At 42.3% G+C, this 22,305-nt stretch overlaps 1 protein-coding gene across 1 annotated transcript in view; it reads right to left on the bottom strand.

The window, feature by feature from the left end:
- Positions 1-16,741, bottom strand: part of CRYBG3 (crystallin beta-gamma domain containing 3) — an 80,568-nt gene extending 63,827 nt beyond the window's left edge. The window contains exons 1-2 of the mRNA XM_064728250.1: positions 16,580-16,741; positions 2,957-3,035 (exon numbers count right to left, since the gene is read on the bottom strand). Coding sequence (XP_064584320.1) covers positions 2,957-3,035; positions 16,580-16,680 — 180 coding nt within the window. The 5' untranslated portion in view covers positions 16,681-16,741. The remainder of the gene's footprint in view (positions 1-2,956; positions 3,036-16,579) is intronic.
- Positions 16,742-22,305: the final 5,564 nt, after the last annotated feature.

The raw sequence follows: 22,305 nt of genomic DNA, 5'->3' as shown, positions 1-22,305 counted from the left end.
AACAGGAGCATAGCAAAATCTGTAAATAAATATTGGGAGGGGGTGGCATACTTTCTGCAATCAATTAACAGACACAGCAAATACATTTCAGTAATACTTCCTCGAAAGTGATCAAGTGATGACTGATAAAGCCCCCCTTGGCGCACAGAAAAATCAGGCTTAATATTTTCAAAAGGTGCACATTAAAATATCTTTCCCTCCTTTACGAGCTAAATATTTCATTGTATGGAAAAAATAACAGGGGTAAAGTACAGAAGTGGTGTCTAAAGTGCTCAGAAGAGTCAAAGAACCACCAAAGCTCAGCACAATTGCCAGCTCCACTCACCCAGTCAGTTGTAATTTAGACATTCGACCTTTGCTGCTAAATCAGAGACTTGCAGCTCTTCTGCTATTTCGCCCCTGGCCTCCTGCTGAGATGGCCAATGAATATACAAAATCACAGCATGGAAGTCTATCAGAAACAGGATGGCTCATTAACTTGGTGACAGCTAACACAGACACAACATGGGTTCACTTTTAGTTACCATCCGCCTGAAATGCTCAGGTAGAAGCACAGCTCAGAGACGTGGACATGCTTGGAAACCAGCCCAGAACTGATCACAAAGTATACTGAACAAAGTATAGATTCAGACATTCTTCACAAAAAACCACTTTCCATAACATTTTTTTTTGGTCAGCCTACAGTAACCTTGATGATTGGATGAAAAAACCTGAAGCATCTTTTAATAACACAGATCACACCTCTCATAGAATCATTTAGGCTGGAAAAGACTCTTAAGATTATCCCAGCACCACAATTAAGAAAGCATCAGTTCTCTCCAACTGCTCAAGCACAGTCTGGTGATCTCTGCAGAAGACAGTTTATTTTGGCCAATGTGATGCTACCAAATTTCAAGGGTACTGGAGACAGCAATGAGAGGAAAAAAACAGAAAAAATATTTTCTGCAGAAAATTTGGCGGATGGAACATCAGAAAACCAATACTTTCTCGACTTCCTCTGAGTAAGTTTTTACTATTTAGTTGTAATTTCTGTGCACACAAGATAAAAAGTTAGACTGCTCAAAGTACTCACTACTCTGCACATGAAACTGCTCAAGTGTATCACAAGGTTTTTGATCAGCTTAAGAAAGAGGAAAGTTAGACAGGAAGCTCTCAGTACAGCTGAAGAGCCAGCACATTCTGCTAGTATGAAAACCACACCTTCTTCCTAAAGCCTATACAAACACCAGGCATTATTTCTAAGATAATGTCACGGTTTTAGGCTTTTTAACATAGGTCTGAAACAATATAATTAAATAAAAGGTTATGGCAAGAAAAAAAGGAGATGAGATATGTTGGAAAAAAACTTTACAGCACTAATTTTGGCACCAGCTTTTAGTACAGTGTGATAAAAACATGAGTTCTGAGTAGAAGACTACTGAAACAGATTCAGCAGGAAAGATTCGGAATTGTGGCTTTTTTAAATAAAAAAAAAATTAATCAGATTTAGTTTTTGGCAAGAAAGAAATACTCTTAGGTAACTTCAACTTGCTATGCTTGCTTTCCTCCACCTACACATCCTGCTTCTTCCTTGAGCCGTAGCCCGGTTCTTACTTCCTTTTAAGCAACTCCTAGTGCTGAATCCTGAATGCTTCCCATTCCTCAGCCCTGTCCTGGGGTGGACCCTCCTCCAAAGGAAAATCTGGTTTGGAATTTTTCACTGATAGGACACAGAAAAATGAGATTTTTTTTAAACTGAGAAAATTTTCTTCTATTACAGTAGCTAGAGTCTTGTCTGGTTTATCAGAAACCTTTCTGCCTGCATTCCAAGGCATAACATCAATGATTTATGGTAATAGGAATCCATGCAGTGGCATTTTCCAGGAGCTCTGAACTGACAGAGTTGGCTTGGATCCCCCAGCTTCTGAACAAACATTGTTTCCAACCTTGCTGTAGACAAACCAGTCAAAAATGGAATTTTATTGGGCAAATAACCCTGCTGGGGTCCTTATAGAGGCAAATGCAAAGCGTCCAAATTTGGTGAAGCCCAAACAAATGGTCCCTGGATACTGAGGGTGCAACTACACAGGGACTGTGGGCCCTACAGAAGGTGAGCACTTCCTTTTCCATGCACCATGAGTGCTCAATAAATGCAACATGGGATAGAAATCTCAGATTAAGTGTGCTAAGAAGCCTACAAATAAATCTGGCAGACTAGCCAAGCCCCTTTTGGGGAAGCAGCCATGATATTATCTGCACTGCACTGAGACAAGTCAGAAAAGGAACAAAAATTCAAGCAAAATTGCTTAATGAGTGGATCACTAGAACAGCTCAGTGCAAGGCAAGATGTGACAGCAGTTATCACCTGTCCTGTACATAGTTAGTTATGGTATTTGGCTGAATCTAAGCACAACTTTAGAGGTGTGTCTGGTGCCACAGGAGAAAGCCCTGATGACACAGGAACATGTTCTTTTCTTGCAGTACAACACTTACAGGACAAGACAAGCATGATTAACACAGGTAACTGGTGAGGAGCACCCGACATACAGACAAATCTCAGCACAAAGATCTTGCAGTGCTCTGGCTGCCAACCAGCAGGCCTTCAGGCAAGCACAGATTTGCTGGTTAGATATTCATAAATTATACAGAAATGGTACTTTAGAGCAATGCCTGAAAACATGGTTTGATACAAATATTAGTTTTCTTCTTCACTGGCAAACTTGCACTGAAGTCCCAGTTCTTTCCTGTACGTAAATACGTGGAATTTGTTTAAGGAATGTGAAGCACAAATAGTTTTTCTGTCTTCAGCATGTCCATTAGAACCCTGGCATAGTGGACCCTAACCCACACTATGGCAATCAGTGCCACACTGCATCCAACATCCAGGAGTGCATCCAACATCAAAACTCGAACAAATAGTCACAAGCAGAGGGGACAGGTTTTACCTAAAATAAATATTAGTCAATAAAAATCTTACCTTCAAAAGTGCAGGCAGAGTTGTGCTCTCCTTTTGGCTGCTCTTTGAATTTATGGCTGCGCTCCCTTTGTTTTCAGAACTGAAAAACAAAAATATTTTGTAACGCTGAGTACTTGCATTATTCAAATCCTCTCAAGAGCCAAATATTTAATTTAAACACAAGAAAGGACAGAAAAGCATATTTTCCAAAACTGTAGTACATACTCTGCAGATATTGTAACTGAAAAAACCAAGACCCAAAAAGCTGAAGACAGAACCACAATGACTTTTTCACCTCATACAGAGGTTTTTGAGCTCAAGCACTCAAACAGCACACAGCATTTCAGCTCTTTGAACTGAAAAATAACAAATTTCCATGCCTGTGTATTATTTTTCAACTGTAATTGAACAATCCTCTACCACAGCAGCATTCATTGCCACAGGAGCACCTGGCACAGCTGGCAGCTCCAAGGCACACCCCATTCTGAGGCCTGTGAGCAAGAGGAATGCACTGCTGGGAGGCAGAACCATCCCAAATCACAGCCACCACATTGAACAATTCTCCACTGAACATGCCCCAATGGGCCATGCAAATGCAGAAAGAATTTGAGAAAGGGAACTACAGGTATGTGTTTATTAACAAGGCAATGCCTGCTGCTCCATTTCAAAAGTCAGAAGGCCAAAATCACACGTGTTCTTATGGGAAATTCACTAAATTCATTCAAATTTTATTGAGAGTTCATCTTTGGAATGAAGGGAACCAACTCCCTGCCCTCAGCCCCAGTTCTCAGGACAATCCTTACACACAATCCAGCAGAGAACATTTAAATAAAAACCTTTATGCTACAACCAATTTAAAAACTAATACATTATCAAGGAAAACATTAGGTGATGTTAATGATAGACATCAGTTCCTGCATTGTGTGCCACTACATGAAGTAAAATAACTTCATGCTAACATATCATACGAGTAAGTATTTCAGTTAATTAATAATCACTTTGAATATCCTTCTTCATCAGTCTTAAACATTTAACTTTGCTATTGAAAAATGCACAAGCCCTCATTTCTGAACTCATGTAAAGAGATGAATTGAAAGCTCTTTACATAAAAAAAACAATTATTAGCAGTTTGGTGATATTCTGCCAGGATTTGGAGAAGGAATTAAGATGCTGCTGTACTCCTACTGCTCCTGAATGTAAACCACAGGTAAGCACATGTCAGTAAGACTCCCAAAATGAAAGGTTTTCTTCCTATTCCAGATTAGGCATCTACATTCAATATACAGTGATATACCGAGAAAATGCAAAAGCCACTTTGACTAAATATAAGCTTCCTTCTCAGCTGCTCAGAAACATCATTCCCTGAACAAAAATGACAGTAGAACTCTCTTCATTTCAAGTTTTTCCAGATCTTTCACATCTTTTCAGATGCATCAAATAAAAACTTCTTCTTCCCATTTAGAGATCATCTCCAAGTTGAAAAGCATGTACTTTCACATCACCTTAGGTAATCTCCCTTAATGCATTCATAAACACAAAGATGCTTTTTCAGGGACAGCATCAGACCGAGAGTCTTGGCTGTTCTTTGCCTCCCTGGAAGACAGAGCAGATGAATTAATATCCTGACCTGTTAATTTCTTCTGCTGCTAATGTGTTTCGTGAAGGAGATGTCACAATCACTCTGGGCTCTGGCACACTAATAAAAGTGTTTCTCTGTACACAATTTATTTTCTCTCTCCTAGTTTTTGTTTTGTTGTTGGTTAAAAAAAAAAAACCAAACAAATTAAAAACCAAAACATCCTTCTCAGATGTACATGGCTTTTCCTGATGTTGATACATTTGACATGAACTAAGATTCCCTGGACTTAAGAGTGGAATAAGGAGGTTCCACAAATGAGATCCTTGCTTTCATTAAGTCCTGCCAGCATACTTTACACCAGCGTTGAATTATTGCATCACTTTGTTTTGCTCATATTCTTCCCTTTATATCATGTGGTTTTTTTCCCCAAAACTTTTTTCATTTTCCTACTTCTTATTTATATTTCAAATACATGTCTGAATTACTTTCTTCTAGCTAGCCATAGAAATTCCATAGCATACATACCAAAACGGAAAGAATGCAATTCAGCAGATAAGCATCTTAAAATCAACAAGTAAAAAAAAAGTATCAAAACTTTCCTTTCCACTATAAAATAACCCTAACTCTGGAAGCATTTCCCCACACCCTTTCATGGTTTATATTCTAGTGTTTCTACATTCCTTAACCTTTTGCTTTAGGGTGTAGTTCCTCAAACATGCTGACTTTGTCAGCAAACCAGCTTTAGAAATCTCTGCTCCTTCCTCCTCAGCCTCAGTTATCTCTACATCCTTAACTCAGCCAAGAAGGGCTCTCAGTAGGGCGACATTGGTCAATAAAATCAAGAGGTGGGCAGAAGCTTTCTAGAGGAGAAATCCAGCCTGTGACCCAGTTTAGAGCACAGTGGTTTCCAACAGCACAGTGAAGGGGCAACAGATGTCACTCAGCAGGAACAGGAAGGACAAACCACTGCCCCTCACATCCCCACAGAGGCTGCTTGGGGTGAACCTCCTCTCCCCTTAGCCAGGGCCCAGCTCTAAATGGTTTCAGTTTTACAGCACAAAAGCTTCTCTGCTGCCCAAAGGCCGTGTGGGTTGTTTAGGGTGAAATGGTTTTGTTTCTCTCAAAGAGGCAAGGTTGCCTTTTCCAGTGTGAACACCACAGACACAGGGGCTGGGCCACACTCAGAGCCTGGGCCTGGAGACCCTGCTGGTTCCTGCTCACCTCATTCACACAATGCAACTTAGCAATCCCCACAACAGCTCCCTACAAATTTTAGGGCTTTCCCACTTCTCATCATTGCATCCATGGCATCACTGTGACCTAGGGTTACAGCTGTATTTATAAAGTTTGGCTCCACAGAGTTTTAAGCTTTTCCAGAGCAGTGGAAAAGCTGGAGCGTGTTTTCCTGGAGCACTTTGCCACGACAGGTACCACCAATGTTTTCTCCATCTAAAGCTAGGCTTGTGCTTAACCACCCCCCTCTCAGGAGAGCACTTCACACTGGTCCAGTCAGGAAGACGAATTAATCTTCAACTCTGTGCTTCACAAACTACTGTTATTACATTATACACCCAGAAACAGGCCTCTGTTAACCCAGCAATCGACTCATCTTTGCTTTTAAGAAGTCAAAGAGCAAAGCGTGGTCTCAGGAAGAAAGAAAACATCTCTACCAACTTGCTTCCATGGGCTTCTTACCTATCCAGGCAATCACTTACAAATTGTCACAACCACTTGTTAACATATTTAGACAGATACTACTCTAATTTTATAGATTTAAAGGGAGGAAAAAAAAAAGGCGTGGAAATACTAAATAAAAAGACACTGTCACAATTAATTCTACAAACCCAAGCCTCTCAGACATGTAATCTACTGCCCTTCTGTTGCTATTTCTGCTAGACCTTGCTTTTTCTCTTACATATTAGTGCATCCAACAGAGATGGATTAATCTTTAGCGAAGGTTTAGAGGAAGGTTAGAGGGATTTCTTCTCCTCAGCTGTCTTGCTGCTCTTTCTACTGTCTTGCCAGCATGCCTAACCTGATTAGCATCACTCTTATTCTCTAAATAATCAAGATTAAATTTAAGTTACAGAATGGTATCTTTTGTATCTATCTCAACAAACCTTTCTTTGTGCCATTTTCTATTGCTTTTTGTTCCTCTGCTGCTGCCTCTGTTTTGACCTTTCTGTATTACTTGGACAGGTGGTGTCTGAAGCAGAAGCAGGTTTGTGGTCCAAGTTTTTAATCATTACACTTTGAAAAGAGAGGTTAGAGACTGTTATGAGTAAGACATGTTCAAATTCTGCATTGCTGCTCACACAAAGAGAGATTACATGAGGGATTACAGCCAGCAACAAAAAAAAAAAAAAAAAAAGGCAATTTAATGGAGCATATTTAAGTACAAGCTTTCAAGGTCTTTTGCAACAGCCTCTAAAAACAGAACAAGACAATTACAAACAATCACATCTTCAAAAGGCCCTCACAGCATTCTGTATTTTGTGAGAAGTCTGCTTCCTGCACCCTTGTCCTTCATAACAATCCCTCAGAACTCGCAAATTAAAAGCCCATCCCCTTCTTCCTTTATTAATCCACCCCACCCATGTTATGCACGCAGCAGATTGTGAATGTGTTGTGACAGATAAAAAAAAAAACAAGCTACAGGAAACATACAAGGAATAAAGCACAAACACCCAAGTTTGGATGAGACTGACCACACGCAGAGTTCTTCAAGCTGAAAGTAATTACTGAGATATTTTAGGTTCCTTTTATGAGCAGAAGGCAGAGACTGCCTGTTGCTGTTTGGGAAGGGGGAAATGGATGGGCACTCCCTTAAGGAAACGGGGACAGCTGACTAAAGCTGAACCTCCGTTCAGCACCACCACAGCACCTGTGGATGCTGACATGGGGATTTACTTCTCCCAGGGCTTTGAACCAAATCTCTCCCAATGCAGCAGCTCCAGCACTTATTTTTCATGCAGCCACATGGAACCAGCCAGGTGAGCGCTCCAGCATTTTGCCATCTCCTCTCTCTTGGGGACAGATGACTCCGAGTAGCCAAACCCACCCTGCTACCACATAAGGCTGGCACTGTTTGCTTTTAACTGCTCCTCTCAGATTGACTCAGGAACCATTTAATGTGAGACCTGTAATGGTAAGAGAATAAGCAATGCCCAACCTCAAAGATGTCTTTTAGGTTTACTTTCTTTATTTCAGCATTCTGGGGTGTAATCCTGAGCTCTGCCTCTCCTTTCTGTCTGAACAAACCTAACATCTCTCTCTGGGAAATACACCTCATGTGGTTCTGATCTCATCACTTCTTTCCAACTTTACTTTGTGCCAACAGTTACACGTGCAGTGCTGACCTCCCAGAAAGATATTTCAATGGAGAAACACTGAAACAAGAATTTCATCACCTAGTACTTAAAAATCCATTTGTGCAAGAGCCTCCATGAAGAATGTAAATGAGTGGAAATCCACAAGTCTAATAACACCATCAAATATAGATGCGCAAGACCTCGATGAGGTTCCAGCACATTACAGGAATTCTCACACCATATCCACAAACCAGTAGTAGTAATGAAATTTTTATTTTAAAACTGCAAAGAGACATAGGTTGCTTAGTATTGGTTAATTCTTTGTCCCAGTTTCCGAGTGGGAATTAAAAAGATGACTGCAAAAAATTCAGACTTTTAAATATATATATATATATATATATATATATATATATATGCACCAGTTACCCTGCTTGCCATACAGACCCTTATGATTACTGCAGCTGGCCTCCTGCATAATCTGGATTACGCCATTTCACCAAGGGAGACCTGCATCAAGCCTTTAACACATGCCAAGAAGTTATGAGCCTTGGTTGAAAACCAACAAACTTTGGAAAAATTACCACATCTGTAAATAAGACCTTTCCCATGTAAGCTACTACTAAATTCACTACTTATGAGGCTTAGCTACTCAAGTCTCATCTCTCAATCAATCTGCATCTATGTGAGATTATAAAGGTCTCAGATTCAAATAACCCCTTGAAGCCACAGGTCTACTATAACATAAAGCACTTCAATCTGATTCCCTTCCAGTTACATTCCTTGAGGCAGAGTCACTCCTCAAAGTTTAACATTGTCATTTCTAAACTAAATGCCACTGAGCTACTTCACTTTAGTCTGTGAGGGAGTTTTTCCAGACATCAAATTGTTCTGGAGATCTCTTCAGAGCCCTTTTCAGTGTGCCAGCATCTTTCTCATGATAAATCATGGACACCAAAACTGGACTTGGTGCTGCAGTAACCAAAGCATCCACAGAGTACACGTGGTTTGTTGTTTATACACCCAACAATCCTGTTTTCTTCTCTGAGCCACCACTTTGGCAGCTCGTGTTTAACTGGCTGCCAACCACGGTAACTTAGTTTGTTTCCAATGTCATCTACATGGTGATTTCCATACTCTTCACTCAAATCATCTGCAAACTTCACATGCCACAGTTTTTCCTCTTTTAAATTATATGTGAAGATATTGATTCAAAAATACATCCTCTTCATTTTCATCAAACAGATCAAGTACAAGATGATTTATGTCTGTTTATTTTATAATCCTCTCTATATTGAGCTTTAGCCTGCTGTTATTGCACTTGCAAATATTTTAAGTGGGGCATCAGTGCAAAGTCTTAAGCATCTAAGGATGAAATTTCAGCAGCTTGTCAAGGAAGCTGCAATCTCATAAACAAAACTGCGCTTGACAATTCCCTTCTTTCAGCGATGTTACAATCAATCCCATGGTTATTAACTTCTCAGGTCTGCTGGCAGACTTTGTAAATCAATTTTTCTATCCTCCTCCCTTAATCCAACTAAATAAAATAGACTTTAAAGGGAAACACCTTCCTCTAGGCACTATCATCACACTTGTGAAGCCATTTGCGTGCTGTGCAGCCAGGAGAACTATCAGAACCTAATCTAAAAAGTCCATTTTTTAAGAGTCAAACTCCCAGCACGTACCTTGAGGAATATGAGCAAAGGTACAGTAACAATTTGTTAAATTACCTGAAAGGAAAATATTCCTGTAAAGCTCGGTGGCAATAAGATATGAGGAAATCAACTGGAGGAAAAAAAATTGGCTTGTGCATCAAGTGTCAGCTAAAATATATTAGCATTTAACAGAAAATAAAACTGCTAGCATTTTAGAAGAAAAATACCCCAACGAATTAAATGGGTTTAAAGGTCTTTCCTCTGTTTCCCTCCCCCCAAAACCACAATGTTGCCTTTTTCTGAAAAGCCCAGAAATGAGAAATTTCCAGTGAACTTCTCAGCAAGATTCCCAGGCTGACACACTTCTTGAGAAAGCAAATAACAGCAGCAGTGACAAAAATCTGCCTCTAGTCTCTGGCAAGGCTGTTGGGGTTTGTATTAAAGAGAGAGGGAGAATTTTGCACAGAAATTTGAATGTGAAGTTTCTGGCTGCTGCTTCTGTGCTTAAGCTTAGGCCATACACATAGGGGAGATGAACTGAAGACATTAAGACAAACGGTAATTATAAAAACAATTTATTGAGTTTGAAATTAGAGGGTCAAAGGAAAGCAAAGCTGCTACTTCATTAAAAAAAATACAGAAGGGAAACAGAGGAAAAGGAAAAGAAAGCAGAGAAAGATAAGGAAGGAGAAAAAGGAGCCAGGAGGAGAAAGCAGGAACTTAGGCAGAAGAAGTGTTACAATTGCTGATTAATGTAAGTGTTGAAATACACAAAATGTATTATATTCAATTTAACTACCCTCATTTCGAAACTGGTTTGATTACAGACAGCAATAAGCAATTTAGATTGTTTTAACTGAAACAATTTTTCCTCTCAGACCTGTTTCTGCTGCTGATTTACATACTGCTCTTTGCTTGTGCAGCAAAGCTGGGTCAGCCTCACATTCTGCAATAGCAGCGCTGTGTTGCATGGTTTATATCAGCTACACAAAGTATGCTAGTACTAAATGAAGACTGAAACAAGCAACCAGAACTATCATGGAAAATAAATACATCCGAAAAATCACAGATAGGCCATGTTTTACAGTGAAAGTTTACATGAAAATAATTCAAGAACCAAACCATGTCATTACACTGAATATGTACCTTTAAGTTTAAAGGCTAGAACTAAGAGATATAAATATGATGACCCTTGCTAAATAACTTAATCTGTTTTTCATGTGAGGGAACTGAACAGCCCTACAAAGGCAGGAGAAAGAAATGTAAATGTTTCTGAGCAGAGCTTACTCTGTTGGGCAGTGTGATTACACCAGATTACATCAAGGTTTTCCTTCTGGCATCTGTCAGGCACAGAAACCAACACTGCTCTGGGATCTGCTCCCTCTTTGCCAGCCTGACTGGTCAGACAGTTCCCAGCATTCTCATGACATAGATATGTTACTGGTCACCAACACAAACACTTGGTACAACATCACAAACAGATTTACAAACCATTTATTAAGGTTAAATTTAATGGGGAATAGAACTGTTTGCAAAGGGCATCTTTGTGGTGTGGGGGATTGACAGTGGTACTCAAAAAATAGCATAAAAATAGGAGATATTAAAAAAAAGTAATCCAGGGTAGCTTTAAAGCAGCAGCAACTGGTGTTCTGATAAACAGAGCATACCAGAATTTCAAAAAGATTCATTAAGGACAATCACTACAGAAAAAACAAGCAAGAGAGACTGGTGTCACCAGCAAAGTGCAGCAAGCTCTTCTAGTCAGGCTGGAGGAAAAAGCTTTTGGTAGAGGTACAGAGGGGCTATTTCAAGAAAATACTCTCCAGAACTCAAGAATGCACTCTCCAGAACTCCCATCTTTGCCCACAAAACATATACCAGGAAGCATCCTACAGACACCAAAGTTCCCCCTTTCATTTTGAAGGCATACATCTTCCATTCCTATCAAAATAAGTTCTATGGCTAAATTTGCAGCCTGTAACTGATGATTAAAATAAAAGGATGTTATCACTGCAATTCTTCCTGCCTTTTCTGTTCATGTGCTCACAAGAAATAACTTCTTCCTACATTTTTTCCCAACACAACACTGTAGGTGAAGTGCAGATCCCCAAGGTGTTTACACACTTAGGTCTCAAGACCTCCTTAAGCAGAAGGAAAAATATTTTATCAACTTAAAAAGCAGTGGAACATTCAGAAAAACAACATTCTGTTTCAAAATAAGGCAAGTCATGAAATCACGGTAACAACACTACTGGAGACTATGTCTTGTGTCTGGAAACTGATATGGGAAAGTGAAATGAGCGAGGAAGGCAACATTTCCGACCTTAAGTCTTCAAAAGTGATACTGCAAAGCCAGTTAGAACGGATAAAAATTATATGAGAAGTGAAAATTAATACACCAGAAGAACTGAGGTAAAGCCTGAGCAACCCAGTGCTGTGCTACTGTTAGCAAGTATAATAGCATATACTAACTGAACTGTATAAAATCCAAAAGCCCCTCAGAAATTAAAAGCAGGAGCTGGGTTTCCACCCTTTCAAGAACTTACAATAATTAGAAATACAATCCCCACAGCAACATGTTTCAGAATCTTAATTTTTTTCCACCTGGGAGCCTTCTGTTCACTAGAGGAGAAGTCCAAGGAGTTCTGATCTTTGCAAAACTCTTCCTTAAAACCACAGACTTGTAGCTGTTTTGGAAATATTTCTGCATTAACTCTGGCCCTTATGCCAATAACTGGAAAGGGAGAGAGAATGCTGTTAACATTTAAAATAGTGGAAAAAAAGTTGCTTTGTTTCTTCCAAGGAGCTGCTCTATTCTAATGAAGGCTCTAGTAACATTTCCTTCAGGAAATGTCTCTCACACACACACACAGCTGCTGGCCCTGCTCCTCCTGGTCTCAGTCCCACAGACACCCAAGTACGAGCTCTGATCAGGCAGGCAGTCCCACTGCAGTGCACAGGATTATTTACCTGCTTCATTACAGACAACCCCTCTGGTACCCTGCTGAACCAGGGCCTTGCACACTATTCGGAATTATCCTGCAATGGAAGCCATAACAGAAAAATCTAGGAAGCAAAAAAGAAGAAAGAACCCCCAAATTAACAAACGTACAGAAAATTTTCATAATGCACCTTACTTAGGCAAGTCTAATTTGAATTCTTCTATATGGTTGGAGTATTGCCCTTGCTGGTTCCACAATCCCTCATGCAGACTCATAAATAAGCTAGATTTTAACAACAACACAAAGAATCCTGCTCTGGCTTTTGAAAGTAAAAGGTTCATTACTAGAAAGCAGAGACTGATGTTTCCAGCAGATAATGGATTTCTTCAAAGATGCCAATGGCATCTGAATCAAACCCAGCCAGGAGGCAGCAATTTCAGAAGCACTAGGTTTGAAATTTATTACTCTCTTTTCCATCAATTTCCAGCAGTCCCTCAAATGCAGTTTTTACAACTACAAAAATACATGTTCTTTGTAAACAGGAACAATGACTGGCAGTCCCAAAGGAAGAAAAAGACTCTCTAATCTCTCCTCAGGCAGAATAAACAAAGTTCTCCATCTCTGAAAGCTCTCAGTAAGATACTAATGGATGAATGGAACAACAACCTCAGCCCCCAAAAAAATCCCAGCAAACAAATCAGCCCCCCAAAATCCTTCTAAACCAGATAAAAGGTTGCTCCTCCCTTTTTGGTGTCTCAGGTATACTCCAGCACTGCAGACAAAATATCCTGACAAACCAAACTTGCACTGGTAGTTCTGTGACCAGCCAACAGTGCTTGGAGAGAAAAAGAGAAATCTGAAATGAACCTGCTAAACACCACTCAGAATATCCAATAAAATGCACCCATAGTTCAAAGGACATTTTGATGGTACCTCAGTAAAAAGTGTCACACCCCCCTGAGAGGTCACATTTATTTGCAAAATAACAATTGCTCGGCCACAGAAGCCACATATTTCTGAAAGAATCCACAGTGTAGACTTACAGTGTAAAAAGCTGTTGTCTCTTCCAGATGGACTAAAAATACATGCATTAGTAAAAAAAAAAAAGTTAAAAATTATAAAACTCCTATTACAACAGTGAAAATGCAATTGGGTTTTGTCACCCTGGGGATTTGGATTGCTCCAGGACAAACACTGTGGTAACCAATAACCAAATGTGTATTATTGAAAATAGCAAATAGTCCAGTACAGGATAATGACTGCCTTTGATGGAAGCCAATGATACAGACCTGGGGTGAAGAGCACTGAAGCCATTCAAAGCAGCCCCAACTCTGAAGAACACACTTAAGCAGCAGGAAAGCGCTGGGTGGGAGATGCTTTCCATTTGGCTACATTTTATGTAAAAGCCAAGTGAACTCCTAAGGCATGTGCTGTGCTTTTTGCTGCCACAAAACTTAAAACTAACCTGTGCAGCTTAATTTTTCCACAAGCAAGCAAGCAAACCTCCAGCGAGTCTCATGTTCATCAGAGCTACAAACTGCTGTAAGGGCCAGTTATTAACACAAACTTTTTGTCAAATGAGGTTCTCAGAAGAGGCTAAGACACTGATTAACAAACTATGTACCTATCCACCCCCCATCCCCTTACTCCTATTTTAAACCAGGGTCACGGTAGGTTTGGGTTTTGGTGTTCTTGTGGTTTTTACAGGTAAATCTGAGCAGGGTCTGGAGCAAGAGGGGAGCTCTGCCCATGGGGGAAGGAAAGCTGGCAGCTTCCAGCCACCCACCACTGCCTAATTTGCAGGAACAGATAGAGAATGACTTTTGGAGGGACAGAGGCTTATTCCTGCACGCTTTTATAACTTAGGAAACCATCACATTCTGCAGAGGCACCAAGTGTGATGCATGTCTGCAGAGGTCAGTGCGGGCACACAGGGTCTATGTGATGATATACTGCTCCCCCTCTACTTAGGTCTTCTACTTTTAAAACCCATCAGTAAGCAAAACACCTCCACAGAAAACTTTTATATACATATATAAACTTGGTCTGGTTCCAACATATATCCTACCGATAACCTGAAGGGGATTCCATGCCGGCACGTACATTTCTCCTAGCCCTTTACAAGAGCTGCATTCCCCAGCTCGCCCACACACTCCTTACCTTCACACCAAGCACCCAGGGCAGCCCTGGTGCCCCCTCCCCGCACTCGGGCTTTGTTCCATCCTGCTGCCCGGCCGAGCCCGCTGAATGAACGCGAGGAGGAACCTGCGGCACTCATCCCAGCCCGGCGCTGGCTAATGTATGCAATTACGCTAATCTGCGAACAAGGCTGCCACTGGAAACCAAATACGGGAACGTCAGCATTCCTGACGAACGTGCCACGCCGCAGCCCGGCACAACAAGGAAAAGCTCCTTAACATACCAAATGGGCCTTGGGATGGCGAGGGCTGCGGGAAGGAGTCAGGGCCACAGCCCCGCAGCGAACTCCGTGAGCAGCTCAACAACCAGGCCGAGGGGCCAGAGCCTTTGCATATCTGCGCGGAATATCCCAGCTTCCGAATACAGAAAAGGCTCCTGACTGCAGGAAATGAAACTGCGATTGGGATAGAGATTAGAGCGCAGCCCCGAGTTAAGTGGAGTAGGTCTGCCATGAGTGCTACCTGCGGATCGGCCACGCAGCGCACAAACCGCTCAATGGCAGCGCTCTCCTCCTCACCGAGGCGACCGCCAGGCTTTTCTGTTCATCCCACACCGCAGCTGGAGGGAGCTGGCAAGGCGTCATCCCATGAAACCTGTCCCATTGCCTCTCCAGATCCAAACCTTCGCCTTGTCCCATATCTTAACCACCCCCACCAGACAAAACAGCCAGGCTATTCCAGCAATTGTAAAGATGGCCTTGATTCAGCAGCCTTGCTCCCAATTTCTTCTAAAAAAGCAACGTTTTCTGCTCATAAAAGACCAGTGGATTCTTGGTGGTGTACTGGCATGTCAAATGCTTACAGTGAAACAAAACCCGCAAAGTTAAAAATCCTCATGGTGCATATACGAGACTGCTGAAGATGGTCAGTGTAAAAGAGCAATAGGCTCTTCTATTTTCCATGACTGCTGAGAATATGCAACTCAATCCTACAGCTTTTCACTGAAAGAACTACTGCGATAGCCACTATCTATTTGATTAAACAGCATTTACTCTGTCAGTTTAAACACAAACCTATGCCCTATATCAAGAATGACTCAGATTAAAACCAACATGTTAAAAGCAAAGAATAAATACTACACCTGAGGAAGTAAGGCCCAGGCAGTTAACACCTTTTCACCACAGAAATACGCTCGTTAACTTGGGCCAACAATGAGGCTGCCTGAAACTGAAGGAAACTGATCTGCGCTTCTTTCCTAGTTACAGACAGAAATCAGCCACCAGAATGAAAAAAAAGAAAAAAAAAGGAAGAGGAACACATACACAAGAAGTTTCCAAATCTTTTCATCTTGTAAAGTCTCCCTGCGCTAAGAAAATTATTAATAACGAAGTTTCCATAAACCACAAATTTTGCATTGAGACTTAAACACATCAGTAATATTTATGTTGCATTAGCGCCTGATTTACACCAGTCCCAAAGAAAACTTCCAGCGTGAAAACTGAAAAGGGAAGACAAACAAACAAAGCCCTCAAAGCCCTCAGCGCCCTGCCCTGCCTTCACTCCCCGAGGAAGGGGCTGCGACCCGGGCCACAGGACGCTGACCGCGGCTGTGCGCGATTCCCAGCAGGTTCCACCGGGGCTCTGCCGAGCCTGGCGGGGCGGGGGGTGCTCCATGCACCTTCCGGGGAGCCCCGGAGTGCCCCTGCCCGGCACCCAGCAGCAGCCGTGCCCGCACGGCAGCGCTGCCCCAGGACAGCCCGCCCTTGCCGGCCGTGGCAGCCGCTGTCAGCCGCGCTCCCAGCCCGCTCCGCAGCTCCCCCGGAGCCGCCGCCGTCTCAGGAGCCGCCCCCGGGACGCGGGACGCGCGGGCTCCCCGCGGGGAACGCTCGCTTCCTCCCGCTGCCCCGCCGCCCAGCAGTGTCGCAACGCGGCCCGGGGCCCCGCTCAGCCCCGCGCCCCCCGTGGCCTCCGGCGTCCCCCGGCCGCGCAGGTGGCACCGCGCCGCCCCCGAGCCCCGCGTACCTGTTCGGCGCCCCCTCGCCGGGCGGGCTCCTGGAGAAGAAGCGAGTGAAAGTGCTGTGCCAGGAGGGGCCGGCCCGCCGCCGGCTGTCCCCGCCGGACATCCCCGGGACCGGACCGGACGGGACGGGACGGGAGACGCCGCCAGCAGCCGCCCGGCACCGAGTCCCGGCGGCGGCGGCAGGCGGGAGGCGGCGAGCGCGTCCCTCCGCCCCGGGGAGGAGCCGCCGCTCCGCGCCCCCGCCCCTGCCCTGCTGCCGCCGGGGCGGGCCGGGCCGGGAGAGCCGCGCTCGGAGGCGGGGGGCGGCTGTGGCAGCGGCGGAGGAGATGGGGGAGCCCCGTGTGCGCCCCGGCAGGCGGGAGGGCCCGGCCCCTGCTCTGCCGAGCGCCCGGGGCCGCCGAGGGGGAAGGCCCGCCGCCCCCGCGCCGGGAGGGTGGCGCGTTGTGTTTGGGTTTGTTGCTTCTTTCTTTTTTCAAGTTAATGGGTCATAATTAGTGTGAACAAAGAGAAAAGATCAGAGGTAAAAAAAAAAACCCAAAACAAAACAACAACAAACCTCTGAAGAAAAAGGTTAGGCAGCCTTGAGAACCTACAGTCCGGACTGAATGCAAACGCAGCCCAGCCTGGTGCTTTGTGAAGGGGCCAGCTTGGAGATCCTGCACTCGTGTGTCCGTGCAAAGTCAGGAACCGGCTCGGCGCTGTCCCGGGCACAGCATCTGTCCCACAGCACCTGTGCCCGCTGCCCAGCGCTGTGAACATTGGCATCGAGCGAAGGCACACGGCAGCGGCTGCGGCTGCAGCTCTCCCCTCTCTGTCACTTGAGGCTAAGGTCAGACCACGCTTGCTGACGAAAAGTGGCTTGGAAAAAAGGAGTTCTCCTGTCTTTCAAAAACTTTACTTCCTAGAAAGGAGTTTGGTTTAGTTTCTTGTTTGGTTTTGGGCTTTTTAATACCAAACCCATCATTTTACTCCTTCCAAGAGTTGTGGCCATGCTTGATTTAACATCAAACTATACCTACAGATGACCTTGTCATTGCAACAGCACAGTGACAAATATGATCCTCATTTTATAGATCGAGGTGATGCACAAAACCTTAATGATACACTGAGTGTGAGCTACTGGTAAAATAGACCAGTCTTGACACAAGGATTTTAAATTCAGAACCACGCTTTCTCATCTTTGTGAGCACCTGTGCTGTTCTTTGTGACTGCCTCCACCTTACACCTTTCTATCAGCTCCTCTTTGCTTTGTGCCATCCCACAGAACTGTGGAATGGCTTTTGAATATCTCCAACTCCAAGGTCTCTGTGTAACCCATGCCAGTGATGTCCTCTCTTCTATAAGGTATTTTCCATTTCTTCACCTTAATCCATACCCAAACCTCTTTCTTAACCACTGTGTCATTGTGACAGGCAGATATGAAGTTGGTACTCTAGGCCCATCTGCAGAGCAGCAGAAATAAAACAGCTTGGAAAAAAAAAAAACTGACTGTCTGCTTTTCTGCCCTCTTTTTCCTTCCTCAGCTATGAACAGATCTTTAAGAAATGTGCAAACAGCTCTGCTTTGTATAGTCCAAGTCTTATATAGCTTTGATGTGGAATTTAAAAACACAGACACAGCTGGATATTGGACATGCACTTAATTTTTTTAAGCAGTCAGAAGAATTGGGACTAGCTGGTTGTATCACAGGTTACAAAAAGTAGCTTTCTCACGGAATAGAAACCAGTCACAAACCTTATTCAGGGGACCAGCACTCAGTACACAAGGTTCTGTCCAGTTTTCAGTGTCCAGACAAGGAGCAGACAGTTCTCTCTGTGATACAGATGCCCCAAGCTTTGCACACAGCCATGAAATGTTTAATTCCAGAACAGTATAGAGGAAAACAAGAAGCCACATTTTTAGAGTACCTACACACAGTCGCCAGTTCTCACAGAAATGGCAATTGGGCTTTAAACTGCAAAATGTAACAGCAGCTCCCAATGAAACATCATAGAGGAGACACTCCTTCTGACATTCAAAATAGAAGTAATTAGGCTCCAAAACCAAATTAGAAAAGTGGCAATTTATTAGGACTGCACAAACAGGCTGCAGGGAGGCTTAGGCTCTCCCTGACTGTTTATTACTTTTAATTCTTCTTTGCCACACACAACTCGCAGCTTCCCTACCTATTGCTTAAGCAAGATCTAATCCCTGAATAGCAAGGTAGCAAACTTGAATATAATAATTAGCACTTATAAAGCATCCGGTGTCTTCAAAGGATTGAAGCATTAATTAATCCTCTTAATCACCTCAGGATGTAGTTAAGCATAATATGGTAAGTGGTTTGCACACACAGAGGCAGTCAGAACACCTTGCTGCATCCCAAGGCTGTCCACATGTGCCCAGAGGGGCACCACAGGGCAGCACAAAGCATTACCAGGGCTCTGCTTGTCCAAGAACAAAGAGCCAACCTCATCAGAAATGCTAATCCCAAACAGTAACATTTTGTGCTCAAATCTGTTCCTCCTGTCTTCACTGCATCTAAAAGCAGAAAATACAGGAACGTACCAAAGGACAGTTCTATTGCAGGTAAATAACAAAAATATCAAAAACTAATCAACATAGTAAAACTGTATCAATACAAAAGATGTACATGGCACAGGTTAGAGAATCCCTTTCTAGTTTTTTTTTGGTACCCTGGAATAATTGAGTATCACATGACCTAAGAGTAAATAGTTTTGACACATTTAAAGTAATAAACGGGGAGATTTAGCCACCTACACTGGCAGCAAAGGGGGAAAGGGAAGCTTTTCCCCAAAGCTGCAGTTTGTGCCGTGTGGCAGGTGGCCTCACGCGTTAGCACAGCTGCCAGCACTAACAGCAGCACCAACACGTGCAGGCCAAGACAGATGGGGCAAACAGGTTCCTTTCTGCCTCAGATTAAAGTGCTCACATGTGGCCCACATGAGGCAATAAGGCAACACCAAAGGCAGGCAGAAACCACTAAAACACAGTTGCAGAGGGATAGAATTGCACAGAAGAGGAAAATGTCAAGTAGGGGCTCTCAATACATTTGTTTTTTCAAAATTCATCCTGCCCAGAGTGTCACTTGAATGTCGAGGAAGAGAGGGGAGAGTGCTGTGCCTATTCCAGATCCACTTAATTTTTCTGCTGCAATTCTGATTATAATGGCTGTACAGAAGGAAAACCTCCCCCTTCTCCTTGCTGATTTAGAGTGAGCAGATGGTGAAATTTTAATTGTGCTTTTTGTATTTCCTCCTTTTTATGGGTTCTTAAAATCTTGAGTCAAATCTTTTGTTTTGTTTGGATACCAAAAAGGAAAGCAAATTTCCATCATGCTGGTTTAGGAGGAGCCCTCCTTTCACACCCTTCTTTAAAACTTTCCTGGTACATTAAAGTAATAACTAGGGGAGAAATGTAGTCTTAAAACCTCCAAATGAAACATTTTGCCTGCAAGCACATTTCACACAACTATTAAATGAAAACAACATCCTCAGACTGTTTCCATTGCTGGACCACAACAATAATAAGGGCTCTTCTGTTCTGAGATGTAACTCTGCTATGCAAAAGCAACTTCAGTTTTCCATTTCATCCATGTTAATCCATTTATCTATCAAAATATTTTATAGAGCTGTGCTACTTTTTCTTGTTAATAAGCACTTCCATTTTCCAGGCTCTTACAGAACATGTCTGCAGGTAGATGTGGCATAAATGGCAACAGTATTTTAAAAATGAACAGGCCCTTAGCTATCTTTTTCCTTTTGAGTCTATAATCTATTATGGCAAGAATTTTAATAGGTGCCATGAGACCATGAATTAATAAATACACATAAAGGAGTCATGGTGTGTAATATTTCCTAGCCATTTTTCACAATGTTACTTGTCCAGATGTTGAAACAAATACAGATGACTTTCAAATCTCTAATCTATACTTTAAAATGAAGGTGACCAACAGAATGGAAGAGTTGGGTGTTGGCTATTTTATTACACAGATGAAGGATGTTAGCAAGGATTTCTAGGATTATTTTCTATCTAGCCATGACCTCCTGCTGTAAAGTATGTGCTGTGCAGCTTCCAGCAATCCTCATCCTTTAACTGTAAACACACAGTTCCTCCATTTGGTTTACTGAAAATGGTTTAAAAGTCAGCCACGTGGTCAGCTGCTCTTGTTCAAATGCCTTCATGTCTGGAGAAGACAGCTGGAAATGACTCATGGGGTTAAACAGCAGCTTCTGAGATCCATAACTGTGTTCTTTATCTAATTTTTTTAAAGATTTATCTAAATCTTTGGGTAAGATTTATACACCATACTACCTATGATCAAAGTTCAGTCTAGGAATTAAAATCTTTAAATCATCTTTTTGGAAAGCTTCTCTTGTTTGTTTTCCACTCTATTTGTTTTTCACTTGTAAATTTGCGACATCTACACCTACCCAGAAGCAAAAGTGCTAAAAGGGGAAACAAACTGGGAAGTACAAAATAAGAAACCACCAACCCACCTACAGAATCTTTTTTACAGCAGACTTTTGCTGCACCTGGGCATGGAACAAAAAGCACTCAGAAGGCTCATACTGTGCTGGGATGTATGTACCTAATTCCAAAAGATTTGACAACTTTCAGCTTGTTAGCACAGCTTATCTGGGAGGCTCCCAAGATATTTTTGACAGCACCTCATATCAATTAAACTTGTGTGAATTCAAAATGAAGATTAAACTCACTTGTCCTCTTACCAAGTTAATTCCTGCAAACCACCCTACGCTAACTAGAGCTCAGCAAAGTCTGCACTTGATGTAATGAGCTCTCTGTAAAACCATCCTGCTCCGAGTCTGCTCACCTGCTAAGACAATCTGTCTATTCACCATCAGCCTGCCACAAAAATTATGGTTAAATAAAGTGCTTCAGCTTAAAGCTGATTTCATCCAAATTCTAACATATATTTTAAATAGTGTAAAAAGCAGAACAAATAATTCAATATTCATAAGAATGCAACAATTTTCAAAAGAGGTATCTTACATGCAAATAAAAGAAATACATTACCAGCTACTTATACATTGTAATTAATTTAACACTTTTCCACCTAGAATGTCTTTTGAATATCAGATGTGTGGTTAAAAATGAATATACACCTTTCTGATACACCTTTTAACCTACAAATATACACACTTTCAAATATAAAATCAAATGACTATTCTAATGGGCTTACCGTATTTCCATGCATGTACATAAAAGTACATTTTCAAATTTGCAGCTTACTAGGCAGTTTGAAATTGTTGTGCAAGCCTATGTACAGTAAATTTAGGCCTCTGGACAGCAGACTTGCCTTTGATAACTGCCTTTCAAAGATTTCCTAAAATAAGTCCCTGGACCCCAAGGCTTCCTAGAACCATTGACTGCAGACACACCAATGCTGCCCCTTGTATTTCCTGCTGGATTTCACAACACTGAATATTCTTTAACCCAATGTTCTGGACTCTTTATCAAAATATTATTTAAAATGTGTGAAAATTAGAATGTATATATGGAAAGTAATCCCTTAGCACATTCATACTGAGCATGTGTGTAAGCACATTCCAAAAGGAATAATCATCTTTAGTGTCTGGAGTGCAAAATATTCTGTATATAAAAATGACTCTAAGTACACCAGTCTCGAACAAGGAGAATTCTTATGGATTCAGCCAAACAGGATCATAAAAGCTTTTGGCTGCTAATGTTGCAGAATCCCATCTGC

The sequence above is a fragment of the Zonotrichia leucophrys genome, chromosome 1, assembly GCF_028769735.1.
Source record: "Zonotrichia leucophrys gambelii isolate GWCS_2022_RI chromosome 1, RI_Zleu_2.0, whole genome shotgun sequence".
NCBI lineage: Eukaryota > Metazoa > Chordata > Aves > Passeriformes > Passerellidae > Zonotrichia > Zonotrichia leucophrys.
The sequence above is the reverse complement of the archived record's forward strand: the minus strand, read 5'-3'. Positions and strand labels throughout refer to the sequence as shown.